Source organism: Haliotis cracherodii, unplaced genomic scaffold, assembly GCF_022045235.1.
Source record: "Haliotis cracherodii isolate W230 unplaced genomic scaffold, xgHalCrac1.p SCAF_15, whole genome shotgun sequence".
Taxonomy (NCBI): Eukaryota; Metazoa; Mollusca; class Gastropoda; order Lepetellida; family Haliotidae; genus Haliotis; species Haliotis cracherodii.
Window position 1 is genome coordinate 31,438,769 of NW_027266270.1, and position 14,682 is coordinate 31,453,450.

At 39.6% G+C, this 14,682-nt stretch overlaps 1 protein-coding gene across 3 annotated transcripts in view; it reads right to left on the reverse strand.

Annotated features, from left to right (window-relative positions):
- LOC139462514 (EF-hand calcium-binding domain-containing protein 4B-like) overlaps positions 1 to 14,682 on the reverse strand; it is a 51,620-nt gene that overhangs the window by 17,687 nt on the left and 19,251 nt on the right. For all 3 annotated transcript variants that reach the window (XM_071244285.1, XM_071244286.1, XM_071244287.1), the window contains 5 exons: positions 5,974 to 6,064; positions 4,761 to 4,856; positions 4,205 to 4,276; positions 2,979 to 3,094; positions 1,870 to 1,971 (listed from right to left, as the gene is read on the reverse strand). In XM_071244285.1, the coding sequence (XP_071100386.1) occupies positions 1,870 to 1,971; positions 2,979 to 3,094; positions 4,205 to 4,276; positions 4,761 to 4,856; positions 5,974 to 6,064 (477 nt within the window). The remainder of the gene's footprint in view (positions 1 to 1,869; positions 1,972 to 2,978; positions 3,095 to 4,204; positions 4,277 to 4,760; positions 4,857 to 5,973; positions 6,065 to 14,682) is intronic.

The following is a 14,682-nucleotide window of genomic DNA, read 5'->3' on the forward strand; positions in this document are numbered from 1 at the left end:
CGACAAATTGTTATTTTTTATGATATTTTTTTCACAGAATTATTACAAAAAAGATCATAATAATATCCTATTTCTATGTCTTAGATAGTTCAACATTTGTTTAGAAATTATGAAAACCACACTAAATTCTACGACTCTTGAATATTTTATTTACATCCAATTTTAACAGCACAAGAGAGAACGAATCAAAGCAACAAATGTTAAAATTAAGGTTACCATCACAATTTTGAAGCATAGATATAGCTTGCAAATAAACATGTACATGTGCCATGTACACTCATAAGGTATATGCTGTATTCCTATCAACTAAACATATATGTTAATGATGTCAGGTGAGTCAAAGCTCCTACTGTGACCTACACAAGGCCTGGTTACATGAAGCAGCTCTGTGATCAACAGAAGTAAATGATTTCTGAAAGGATGGATTATTGTACTCAAAGAAAAACAATCTGATAAAAGTATTTCTCAGGGTTTGACAAATATGTTGACAACAGCTTGTGGTAGATGACAAGCACGAACGAACCTGCACAAGCACAGACAGGGATAATGAGTGAGTGAGTTGGGTTTAACGCCACTTTTAACAGTATTATATCACGGCGTGCCAGCTTAATGTGGGAGGAAAGCCAAAAGTGATGCAGGTCTCAGACATTTACCACTTCAGTGAAACCCACGAGCACGGGTATAGTGCTGACAAACCTAGAAACATAATCGTGGCAAACCGGGATTCGAACCCACAATCATAGGTTTGTGGGATGCAACTCTGCACAGCGAATCGCGGCGCCTTAGACGACTGGGCCACCCGTGCCCCGGACAGGGACAATGAAGAACGAAAGTGATGTATAGTTGCAAACAAGAAAGTTGGCATCACCATAAGGCATACACAAAATGTCTGTTTTTAAGGTATATACTATTATTTGGGTTAAGTGAGGTGAAATTGGGTTTAACATCGTGTCCAAGAATATTGTACTTACATAGCGACGTGCTTGCATGTGTGTGTGTGTGTGTGGGTGTGTGTGTGGCTGCTTGTACTTGTCCGGATTGATGCCAATTTATAGTGCTAGCTCACTGAGACAGCATGCCGCATTTTAACATGAATACCCGACTCAGACACGATATACTGACTCCGAGCTGACCAGTCCTAATGTTTTATCCCCTTAATCCCCTTCGCTCCAGGCAGGGTAACAACAAGTATCTTTTAACGTCTTTAAGTATGATGCAGCTGGTGATCGAACCCCGGACCTTCCGCTCTCCGATCACTAGACCACTGAGGCGTCCCCTGGGTTCACTGAAATTACCTAGTTCACCTCAACAACCAGACCCGCCAGAATATCAATTGACTGGTTGATCAGTGTTTACTGGTATTTGTCAAGAGGATCAACATGTTTGTTAAACTGTGCTTAAATCACCACCACTTGTGATTCATGATGAACAGATTTGTTGATCCAAAGTCAAAAGAATTTTAATTAAACTATCATGGACATGGAAAAAAACTCTTTCAGAAATCATATACATACATATATAACATATGAATGTGACATATATTCCCAAAGCTTCACTGGTGTGAGAGAGTATATGGTTTCAGCCTTTAGCAATATTCCAGCAATAACATGGCGGGGGACTCAGAAATGAGCTTCACACATCGTACCCATGTGGGGAATTGAACATGGCTTTTCGTGATGAGTGAATTCTTTAACCACTAGGCTACCCCACCGCCATTGTTTCACTGGAAACACTATTATGCATAAAGTAGGGAATATAGTGTCATGTTAGTGCAAACACCTCTTCTATATTATGTTTTACATTTTCTAAATGTTACATGATGAACTCTGATGAACTCTATACTAAAGCTTCTGCCACAAAAAAAATCACCTCCGGCTATTTGAAATAGGCTCATCATTTCCCTGGAGTCGTCTCCCCTTGCGTATAAGAGGATTACCTCCCCTTTGTTCTCTCAGTTCAAATCCTGAAAGTCTTTCAGAGAAAGAATGATATCAGCTGTCAGTAGGACTGAGTGATTTAGTGCCATTTTCAGCAATATTTCAGCCATATTCCGGGCATGGGAGATCAAGAATGAGCATACCCATGACTGATTCCAACACAGGTCCACAGTGTGACCAGGAAACACTTTCCCCTACTGCCCGAAATACAACAGGGAGGACCAAAACCCAATAAAATAAACAGCAAATACCAATACAAAGCAAAATTTTCAAAATAAACCTAAACCTCAGTTTTCAAAATAAACCTAAACCTCAGTTTTCAAAATAAACCTAAACCTCAGTTTTCAAAATAAGCCCAAACCTCAGTTTTCAAAATAAACCTAAACCTCAGTTTTCAAAATGAACCCAAACCTCAGTTTTCAAAATGAACCCAAACTTCAGTTTTCAAAATAAACCAAAACCTCAGTTTAATAAAAACACTGAAAACTAAATTTGATGATGATAAAATTAAAAAGGAAAGGAGAAACTCAAGTTTAAAAATAGCAGAGTATAACTCAGAAAAAAAAGAAAAAACACTAAAACATGAATCAGTCAATCATCAGTCAATCATCAGTCAATCACTATCGCAAGTGACTCTCAACAAGCCACTGCCTCTTGTGCTGTGTGATCAAAATATTTCTACACATACAACAGTTTTCTATATCTGAATTTCATTTGTCACTTTTGACAAATATGATTCTGAATAAACATAACACTTCTTGTTGCTCCCAGCCTTTTATAATACCAGTACATCTCACTACCACTCATTGGGTAAGCTGACCGTTATCACTATCATCAGTATAAAAACTACATACTCATTGAAAAAATATGTTTCCATTGTTACAGATATAATCCTGACTGTCAGCTAAGTTCAAAATCAATTTCAACAATGATTCCTCCAGTTATGATGCAAGCACAGATACTGATCTGAAACTTGGGGATTGACTGATCCTTGACTTGATAATAAACGAAGGTGTGTTGAAGATATCCATCTGGGTCTACCTGGCTCTCTCCTTGGTGTGGTGCTTGTCTTGTTCCCGGAGCTGGTTGATGTACGTCTTGGACTCCTCCAGATTATCCTGGGATGTCATCAGCAGCTCCTCAAGCCTCTCCTTGTCCTGGACCAGATGTATCACAATGTATCACAATGTATCACAATGCATCACAACGTATCACAATGCATAACAATGCATCATAATGTATCACAATGCATCACAATGTATCACAACGTATCATAATGCATCATAATGTATCACAATGCATCACAATGTATCACAACGTATCACAATGCATAACAATGCATCATAATGTATCACAATGCATCACAATGCATAAAAATGCATCATAACGTATCACAATGCATCGAAGAAAAAACAACACATCACAACGCATCCAAATGCATCTCAACGTATTACAGAGGATAACATGGATAGAATGAAAGAATTACTACCTGTCAAATTATTTTGGGTTTGTTTGTTGATTAATGCAGCACTCAGCATATATAAACACCATATGACGGTGGTCTGTAAATAATCGAGTCTTGGCCAGACAATCCATTGACTGACTTCATGAGCACCAATCTATGCAATTGGGATATGATGACCTGCATCAACCAAGTGACATGATCACTTGATCCCGTTAGTTGCATCTTGCGACAAGCATGGGTTGCTGAAGACCAAATCCAACCCAGATCTTTATAGGTCACAATGACTGTGGAAAATAAGTGATTGGTCAAAAAGAGGCTCCAAATCAAAGTAACATGCCTCTGATTAACACCATACCACAGATAAATATATACAGGGTTTACCGTATTCGACATAATAAGTGCCCAGGGCGTTCTCAAAATTAGAAATAGGGGTCTCTTATTTGAATAATAATTGGTAATTTTGGTGAAAAAAACAGAGTTGAAAGATCGTAAATTTCGCGGTTTAAGCAGACAGCCTGAAATGTTTATATATACGACAGATATAGTTTTCTAGATTTTAATTGCCCATCATTAAGGGTGCATATAACACACGAGTGCATATTATACACGAATAAATAAGTCTTGTGTACATTGACCAATTGGAAGGGGTGGTAATTTGGATAGTTCACTAGCCAATATATTAGCAAATATCGCCGTGGGCGCTTATTAGAGCGGGGCTCTTATTACTTCGAATACGGTATTAAAATATTTGCGACTTTTTGGTTTCGGCTTGAATTGAGCTCCATTTACCAAGTTTACTCACATTCATCAACTTTTCATTTTCCTGCTTGGTCTCTGTTTCTGTCATATTGAGAACCTCCAGCTGGGATTCCATCTACATCATAGAAAAACAAAATGCTCAGTGACTGACAGAAGCAGTAAATCAAACCATCAAAGCAATGAAATGGTCCATACTCTGATGGCAATGAGTCAGTGACTGGTAAAATATCCACAGTTAACATTGATAGAGTACTACTCCATTGATATCATTGATAGACATGTTAAAGTATAAAAAATATTGCTAATCATTTTTTAATTATATTTAATCCAAAATGCACCTTGGTTCCACGAAGACATGGGTATGCATTCATTAAACAATTACAAATTCATAAACATATTGCAAGTGATTTCATGGCATTTGATTGGTTTGTTAAACACTGCTTAATGTGCAAGGGAATCTCAACGTGATCCAGTTCTTAGAACCTGAATCAAACTGCCCAGTATACAGGGGAAAAATCAATCAAATCTTCCATAGGTAGGTAGTGAACAGTATTTGAAGATCATTGCTATGACAGAGGTTCCTGACATGGGCTGCCTACCTCCTGGTGTTTCTGGAGTAACTCCTGCAGCTGCCGGTCCTTCTCGAATATCTCCCTCTCCATCTCTTCACGAAGCTGTTTCTCCTTCGCCTTCTCCTACAAGGACAGATCACAGAGACAGGTCACCACCTCAGGTCATTAGGTCATCACATCAGGTCACAAGGTCATCACATCAGGTCACTAAATACAGTACCCAGTCACCAAATACAGTACCAGGTCACCAAAAACAGAACCAGGTCACCAAATACCGTACCAGGTCACCAAATACAGTACTAGGTCACCAAATACAGTACCCGGTCATTAAATACAGTACTAAGTCATCAAATACAGTACCCGGTCATCAAATACAGTACCCGGTCACAATACAGTACTAGGTCACCAAATACAAAACCCGGTCATCAAATACAGTACCCGGGCATCAAATACAGTACCCGGTCACAATACAGTACTAGGTCACCAAATACAAAACCCGGTCATCAAATACAGTACCCGGTCATCAAATACAGTACCCGGTCATCAAATACAGTACCCAGTCATCAAATAAAGTACTAGGTCACCAAATACAGTATCAGGTCATCAAATACAGTACCCGGTCATCAAATACAGTACCAGGTCACCAAATACAGTACAAGGTCACCAAATACAGTACCCGGTCATCAAATACAAAACCAGGTCACCAAATACAGTACCAGGGTACCAAATACAGTATGAGATCACCAAATACAGTATGAGATCACCAAATACAGTACCCGGTCACCAAATACAGTACCCGGTCATCAAATACAGAACCAGGTCACCAAATACAGTACAGTAAATCAATATTTACAGATATATAGAGACATGCATGTGTGTGGCTACTTGTACCAGTCCAGACACACGGTTATTTTATAGTGCTAGCCCACTGAGATACCATGCCGCAGTTTAACATGGATACCCCACTCAGATACAGTATACTGACTCCGAGTTGACCAGCTGACTTGTTTCATCCCACTAATGACGAGTGCCAGGCAGGGTAACAATAAATACCATCTTTCAACGTCTTTTGGTATGACATGGTCAGGAGATCAAAACACTGACCTTCCGCTCCAAAGGCATATGCTCTATCAACTACAACATGAAGGCGAGATAACGTTGAACTTGATTATCTTTAAAAAGACCCAACAGATGACCGAGGATGGATAATAAGTGCTTGGTCAATTTAACAAAAACATACCTCTTTCAGAATGCGATCTCTCTCCTGCTTTATCTGTGTCTCCATTTCTTCATACAGTTTTCTTACCTCTTCATCATGTGCATTAGTTTTGCTGAAACAAACACAAAAATTAGTTAGATATTTGACACCAAGACTGTAGACTGTAGACTATTTCCAATATATGTATTCCTTGCTTGTTGGCTTGTTGTTGAACGCTGCACTCAGCAATATTCCAGATATATGACAGTGGGTCTGTAAATAATCGGGTCTGGGCCAGACAATCCAGCGGTTGATATCATGAGCATCAATCCACAGAATTGGGATACAACGACATGCATCAGCTAAGTCAGTGAGCCTGACCAGCCGATCCTGTCAGTCGCCTCTTATGGGATCGGGTGGTCAGGCTCACTGACTTGATTGATGCAAGTCATTGTATTCCTATTTCCACTCTAGGTCTTCCTATTTCCACTAGAGGTCTTCCTATTTCCAATATATGTATTCTTATTTCTACTCAAGGGCTTCCTATTTCCACTCTAGGTCTTCCTATTTCCACTAGAGGTCTTCCTATTTCCAATATATGTATTCCTATTTCCACAAGAGGTCTTCTTATTTCCTCTTTAGGACTTCCTATTCAAATATATGTATTCCTATTTCTACTTTAGGTCTTCCTATTTCCAATATATGTATTCCTATTTCTACTTGAGGTCTTCCTATTTCCACAAGAGGTCTTCCTGTTCCAATATATGTATTCCTATTTCCACTCTAGGTCCTCCTATTTCCACTAGTGGTCTTCCTATTCCAATATATGTATTCCTATTTCCACTCTAGGTCCTCCTATTTCCACTAGTGGTCTTCCTATTCCAATATATGTATTCCTTTTTCCACTCTAAGTCTTTCTATTTCCATCCTAGGTCTCCCTATTTCCAATCTTGGAGTTCTAATTTCCAATCTAGGCATTCTAATTTTTACTTTGTAAAAACTGAGATATCTTCTCTGTGTGAAATAGTATATTAATACATCAACTGCAAGACCGATAAACATCATAGAATTTTAAGTTGGCAGAACAACAAACACAGTGTTTTGCATAATAAGGACAGTTTGCCAACATGCCCAAACCAATCCCATTTGCATATCAAACACAGACACAAAGCATATCATATTACAGCTTATGTAACTCAACCTCCAAAACCATGGCTAATGTGAAGACATGATTACAAGTTAAGTATGTGTGTACTTACCAATACTACACTTAAATACAGAAGCCTAATCATCTTAAGACTGCCTCCTATCAAACCCCCACAGCATGGTCGAAGGTCAAGACACAGGAAATATGAATGGTATCTCCCGACAGAGGGTGTCGTCGCTGGCGTGTGATTCACGACATGGTTGTGCTCTGCTGTGTACATACCTCAGAGCCAGCTATGTCAATACTGGGCTTGGTAAACTAGACTGATATAGTGTCTCCTAATGTTGCTGGAAACACTGATCAGGTCAGTGTCATTAATTCAGAGTCCTACATGCCAGGCAATTAAACTGATCCAAATGATAATTCAACCCTGGTGAGTACAGGTCCCAATAGTTGACTAACTCAGGTGGCCACTACTAAACCAGGTGGTAAGGCTACTAAACCAGGTGGGCAGGCTACTAAGCCAGGAGATCAGGCTACTAAACCAGGTGGCTAGGTTACTAAACCAGGTGGGCAGGCTACTAAAACAGGTGATCAGGCTACTAAACCAGGTGGCTAGGTTACTAAGCCAGGCAATCAGGCTACTAAACCAGGTGGCTAGGCTACTAAACCAGGTGGCCAGGCTACTAAAAGAGGTAGCTAGGCTACTAAACCAGGTGGCCAGGCTACTAAAACAGGTAGCTAGGCTACTAAACCAGGTGGCCAGGCTACTAAGACAGGTGGCCAGCTACCAAGTCAGATGGTCGACAACTAACTCGGGTGGCCACTACTAAACCAGGTGGTAAGGCTACTAAACCAGGTGGTCAGGCTACTAAGCCAGGTGATCAGGCTACTAAACCAGGTGGCTAGGTTACTAAGCCAGGCGATCAGGCTACTAAACCAGGTGGCTAGGCTGCTAAAAAAAGGTGGCCAGGCTACTAAAACAGGTAGCTAGGCTACTAAACCAGGTGGCCAGGCTACTAAGACAGGTGGCCAGCTACCAAGTCAGGTGGTCAGACAACTAACTCAGGTGGCCACTACTAAACCAGGTGGTAAGGCTACTAAACCGGGTGGTCAGGCTACTAAACCAGGTGGCCAGGCTACTAAGTCGGGTGGTCAGGCTCTTTGACATGTTTGATTGTGCATCATCATGACCTGATAGCATTTATCTTTGCTCAGGCTTTCACTCACTAGTTTGTCTAGACTCAGTTAGATACAGGCTGCCATGATAAAGCTGGAACATCACTGAACATTGAACATCCTCCACTTAACATGGTGCACAACATCTATTATTGTTGCTGAATTACAGATAAGAGATGTCATGCGTCTTCCACATGGTAACACACTTGGGGTAACAGACGTCATTAGATGGATAACACAATATTCATACTTAATTTGCTAAAGTCATAATCATTGCAACTAAGGCATGTAGCAGTTATTTTTCCTGGTTAATGGTAACCCATAATATGTTGACAACTACAATATTAATTTTTCTTAAATTTGACAGGAAAAATAAAAAATGTATATTTTGAAGACAATTTGGGGTTTTCATAAACTCTTGATTCAGTGAGTCGTTATCCAAAAACACCATAAACATTTAAAAGACATGCTGGAAGAAAAAGAGAAATAAAAATTACTTTTGCAACACTCTCTCCAAAAAAGATCCTTTGGAGATGTACGTCTTGCAAGGTCACCACAATCACCTATTGTCTGTGCCCCCAGCTGGTGCACCTGTGTGACCCCACCCACTGTGTCATGAACAAGCCAATACATGTACCGTATTCGACTTAATAAGCGCCCTGCTCTAATAAGCGCCTACAGCATTTTTTGCTAATATATTGGCTAGTGAACAATCCCAGTTAGCACCCTTTCCGATTGATCAATGTACACAAGACTTATTTATTCGTGTATAATACGCACTCTTTTGTTATATGAACCCTTAATTATGGGCAATTAAATTCTCGAAAATATATCTATCGTGTATAATACACACAGATTCTTCTTTTATATCATTTCAGGCTGTCAGCATAAACCACAAAATTTACAATCTTTCAACCTCATTTTTAATCTCACCAAAATTATATTCTAATAAGAGCCCCTATTTTCTAATTTTTTTGAGAGCGCCCTGGGTGCTTGTTATGTTGAATACGGTATATCAAAGTAGACATCAACGCCAGTTTTTATCTGAATTACAAGGCCCAGTGCACATCTTCAATCAGCTTGTCAACCACCGAGCTACAACTGAGGAGTTTAGCACAAAAAGACTCATAATCAATGTCGGTACACAATACTGCTTGCCTCCATCCTAGTTGATGCTCAGACAGAATCAACCCCGCTATGTGTCACATACGTCGTAAAATGGTTCACATGCCCTTTCACAGCCTTTACTGAATACATCATAGAGTCAGGGCACGGTAATTACACCCTAACCCATGTCTAGCAGGTTATCAAGGATAGCAATTGGTATTATTATAACTCCATGTCTTTTTTTTTGGTGTTGTTGTTTAACGCCACATTCAGCAATATTCCAGCCATATGAAGACAGTCTAGAAATAATTGAGTCTGGTCCAGACAATTAAGTGATCATCATGAGCATCGAACCACGCAATTGGGATACAATGAAATGCATCAACCAAGTCAGTGAGCCTAACCACCTAATGCCGTGAGTCGCCTCTTACGACAAGCAAAGTCACCTTTTACGGCAAGCACGGGTTGCTGAAGACCGGATCTTCACGGGTCTAACTCCATGTCAGAATTGTCAAAGCGACTTATTTATGACACTCATTGTCTGAAGAACATTTAATTGCAAAGGCTCATTACCCTGGAGCCATGACATCTATATGCCTTGATACACTTAATTGCTGTTATTTATAAGATGCTAATCCTAATTGTTAATCCCCATTTTTGTGTACATCGACCGTCTGCCATCCTGCTGATGAATTACTGTTTACATTTATATTTATTAATTACTAAATGTCAGGTGACCTTGGCTATATCAGCCTTGGTCCAGAGAAAAAAAAGAAGAAAGGTCTTACCCTTAGCCTAGCTAGGGTTAGGCTGGGTGCTCCTGGGCACCTAGACTACAACTACTACCACTATGTGCTGACCTGGCACAGTGTCTTTCGTATGTATATATCTACATGTATATAGTAAAACTGTATATACCGCAAGCCACCATCTCCAAGTTGTCACTTCCTACTGAGAACCATACGTCGGCCTCTTGCATATACGAGTATGCAAATTATTCATTAATCAACGTCAGACCGACCGACACGCTTTGTTAATTTTGTCATAGTGACTGATTTACGACACCCATTGTCTGAAGAACATTTAATTGCAAAGGCTCATTACCCTGGAGCCATGACATCTATATGCCTTGAAACACTTATTTGCATTTATTTATATTCTGTTGAAGAGGCACTTGGGAATTTGGTTAGAGGTTTAAAAAAATATTTTACAGGAGAGTTGTGTTAAACAACCTGAGGTTAAATTATAAACTTTCAATATTTTCTGGATCATATTCTTATTGTCCATAGACACCCACATCCACCCCCTACCCCTTCCCAGACACACAAAAAAGGTTGTCCCTTTAAGCAAAAAAACCCCAAAGCATTCATGCCCAAAAAGTGTTGACCAACACAAATTTAACTTTGACCTTACAAAGCTGGATCTAATTCGTGAGCACAACATCTGTAAACCACAAAATATAGACAGCATGGCCTAACATCCGGTTGCTATGCATGTTAATTATTATTATTATTATTATTATTATTATTATTATTATTACCTGACTGGGTGGAAACAGCATGTGAATGAGTCTTGTACCGCCATCAACACATGCTTGATGCAGAAATATGTGGACTGCATCGTCACACATCAACTCTTGCCTAACTATTGTTCTTCCTAACAACACAACTGTACTGGCTATCCCTGACTTGGCTTGTTTGGTTTTGTTTAACTCAGACAATCGGATATATTCTTGTTTCTTGGATTTCAAATATGGATTGTCATGTTCATATCTTTTGCCACAGAATCTGTTCACAGCTGAAAGTTAAGCTTACATGTTTACATATTGGACAGAAAAATAACCCTGTTCAGTTTCAGTGTGGAAATAACATTATTCCAAGCAATTCTTTCAGTTTTTCAGCTTTCACGTGATTTAAGAATCCAACCTGTCTCTAAATTCACAAATATCTTTTCACTTGTCATAATATGTCTATATAAAGCTATTTCAGTTTTTGTAGTAACAGCAATTTCTTCTATTTTCAAAATAAGAGACATTATTAATAACACCAAGGCCCTCTGACCAAAAACACTTTCAAATTACTAGAATTTCTTTATAAATATATAGTACAGCCCAATATTTTCATTGGTTTAATGTTTGAAACATTTACAACTGGTAAATTTATGAATTATTGTTCAACAAATTCATCTTTGTATTCTGTAAAATAATATCAAATTTTAAGAATATCCAATTTTCAAATAATTTCCCAAGGGCCATCTGGCTACTCTGATCAACTATCCACATCCTGTATGAATGATTACAGCACGACTCAGGTCATCTACTTCCTCTCTGACACACACATCTAAAGGTCGACCTACAACTTCTGTCGCCCATCGACACAACCGCAACCAACTTCTGATAATACAGGTCAGAAATATTTCAATTAAGCTCATATCCCCCTCCACATCTGTTCTGTAAATACAATCACAACCTGTCAACAGGCTTTCCACTGGAGATGAGATACAAATCTGATAATTACATCATAGCTTGGGCTAATGTAATCTTGTTACCTCATCTATGAAAGGGCTTACCTGCTGATGAGCTGGTACAGGTGAGAAGTGCGAGCTCCTTCAAGAGATTGGGTATCAAGCAGCCAGCACTGGAGCTATTCACCTCACAAGTCACCACAATGGGACAGTAACCCTTCCTAGACTTGCTACAGTCTCTAAACATATCCTACAAATATATTTCCTGCTGTATGATATGAGGTAGATAAATATTTGAATGACCGGGTTTGAAATTAACATGAGTCAGCAAGACCTAGACGAGTAAAATTCAGGAAGGACTAGTCACATTTGTGGACTACCACTTTTAGCATTTGGTAGATGGCAACTTTATTATAGATGTGTTTGAGGACTAGCGACATAAAAGGTACCATATTCGACGTAATAAGCACCCTGCTCTAATAAACGCCCACGGCGATATTTGCTAATATATTGGCTAGTGAACAATCCCAATTAGCACCCCTTCCAATTGATTAATGTACACAAGACTTATTTATTAGCATATAATACACACTCCTTATATGCACCCTTAATTATGGGCAATTAAATTTGGGAAAAATATACCTGGTACATAAACCATGAAATTTATCTTTCAACTCAACTTTTTTTTTCACCAAAATAATATTCTAATTTTGAGAGCGCCCTAGGCGCTTATTAGGTCGAATATGGTAATTCTGAACCCTAACTGCCTCCGTGGTCTAGTTAATAGAGCATCTGTCTAGAAAGCCAAAGGTCAGTTGTATCCTCATACCAAATGCTGGCGTTCAGCATTAATTGGATAAAACAAGGACTGGTCGGCTTGGAGTCAGCACACTGTGTCTGAGTGTGGTATTCACATTAAACTGCGACATGGTATCTCAGTGGGCTAGCACTATGAAACTGTTATTAGTCTGGCCTAGTACAAGCAGCCACACTGTCAGAGACACAGACACACACTCACACTCGATCATTCACAGACATGCGTCATTTAGATGGAATATTGCTGAGACACAATAAACAACAAACAAACAAACTGCACAGCACGTTCGGTCGAATACTGTTTGGAAATGTATTCCAGTTATATTTTGCAATTCGAACCCTTGATTATGGGTTTCTGGCAAGCCTAGACACAACTCTGCACAGCAAATTGTGCATCTTCCCGAGGCAAAGGAGTTAACTGACTATAAAAGTCCAGTTTCCACCCTTGCCGAACTTGGCTGGTATTATGGAGTTATGTTTTGTCTGGACTAACGAGTCTATGCATAGTCCAATCAAAATCGCACACCGAAATCGAAATCCGGTTTGTGAACTGTCGTGCAGGTTTCGATCGATTGCAGGATTTGCAAAGCATGTGCATCGCCAATTCATTGTCAGCAGATATTTTCCAAATCCTTTCACGTTTTTAATTAAGGTGCTCACGTCATTTGATGCATTTCACGATGTACAACCCATTTTATCACAATATAGATCTTGATTATCGATCAGATCGTCTTGACTGGGCGCCACCATTTTGTATGAAGCAAACGCAAATGATACGAGAGGTGGAATCTGATTGGTCCATAGGAGAGGCTTAGAAGGGACATAATTGGTAATAACCACTGGTGGCGCAACGATCGAGCCCAGTAATTCCAGCCTAGTTCGGCAAGGGTGAAAACTCGACTCTTAAAGTCAGGTAACTCCCGTGCGTCGGGAAAATGCAAATTGTGATACCTTAGACGACACGGACACCCAACCCTCCAGGCGAAGTGTGCAGTTTATTTCTGGTGAGTCAGGAATGTGCATGATGCATACCACAGTACACCCATGAATATCTGGCGTAGAATAGGTCTTCAGCAACCCATGCTTGCCGTAAAAGGCCACTATGCTTGTTGTAAGAGGCGACTAACGAGATCGGGTGGTCAGACTCGCTGACTTGGTTGATGCATGTCATCAATGCCAATTGTGTGAATCGATGCTAATGATGTCAGTCACTGGATTGTCTGGTCCAGACTCAATTATTCACAGACCGCCGTCATGTAGCTGGAATATTGCTGAGTGCGGCGTTAAACAACAAACAAACAAACAAACAAACCACAGTAACTTTGTTAGGAACAGACAACCCAGTAGTCTTACAGCCACCGAGGGAAGATATATGTACATCAGCTCTTATAAGACTTTACAGTTTATTTAAATACACTGTCAAACACATGAACATTTTTATATCTGAAAAGAGATTTGTTGCAAGGCTAGGGGCTTCTCCAAACACATTGACCTCAAGAGGTCACCACTTTTGACTCACATCATGGTTGAAAGAAGGGTGGGGCAACTTGTTCTGCAAGCCTGCTGGGGGGGATTCCACTTAACCTCCAGCCAAGTACACCAAGACAACAGATGTCATAAAGTAAAGGGAAGGTCCTTGTGGGAAGTTATCTAGGTCACTTAAAGCAACTTCAGCAGGCACTTTGAAAGGTTGTCATGGTGACGGAAATACAGCAGCAAATATTCAAGCTTGCATAACAGATGTATCTTTGTGTAACACTCCCTGATAGTGCTTGCAAGCAGAAATGTGACACATATTTAATGATCATTTATAGACTAAAATTGTGTCTCCAAAATGAAACTATTCAGGGGAGCATTACCCCAAAATACCATATTTGGCGTAATAAGTGCCCCGGGTACTCTCAAAATTAGAAATAGGGGGCTCTTATTAGAGTATTATGTTTGTGGAAAAAACAGAGTTGAAAGATAAATTTTGTGGTTTATAGTTACAGCCTGAAATGTTTATGTACGAGAGATATATTTTCCCATAATTTAATTGC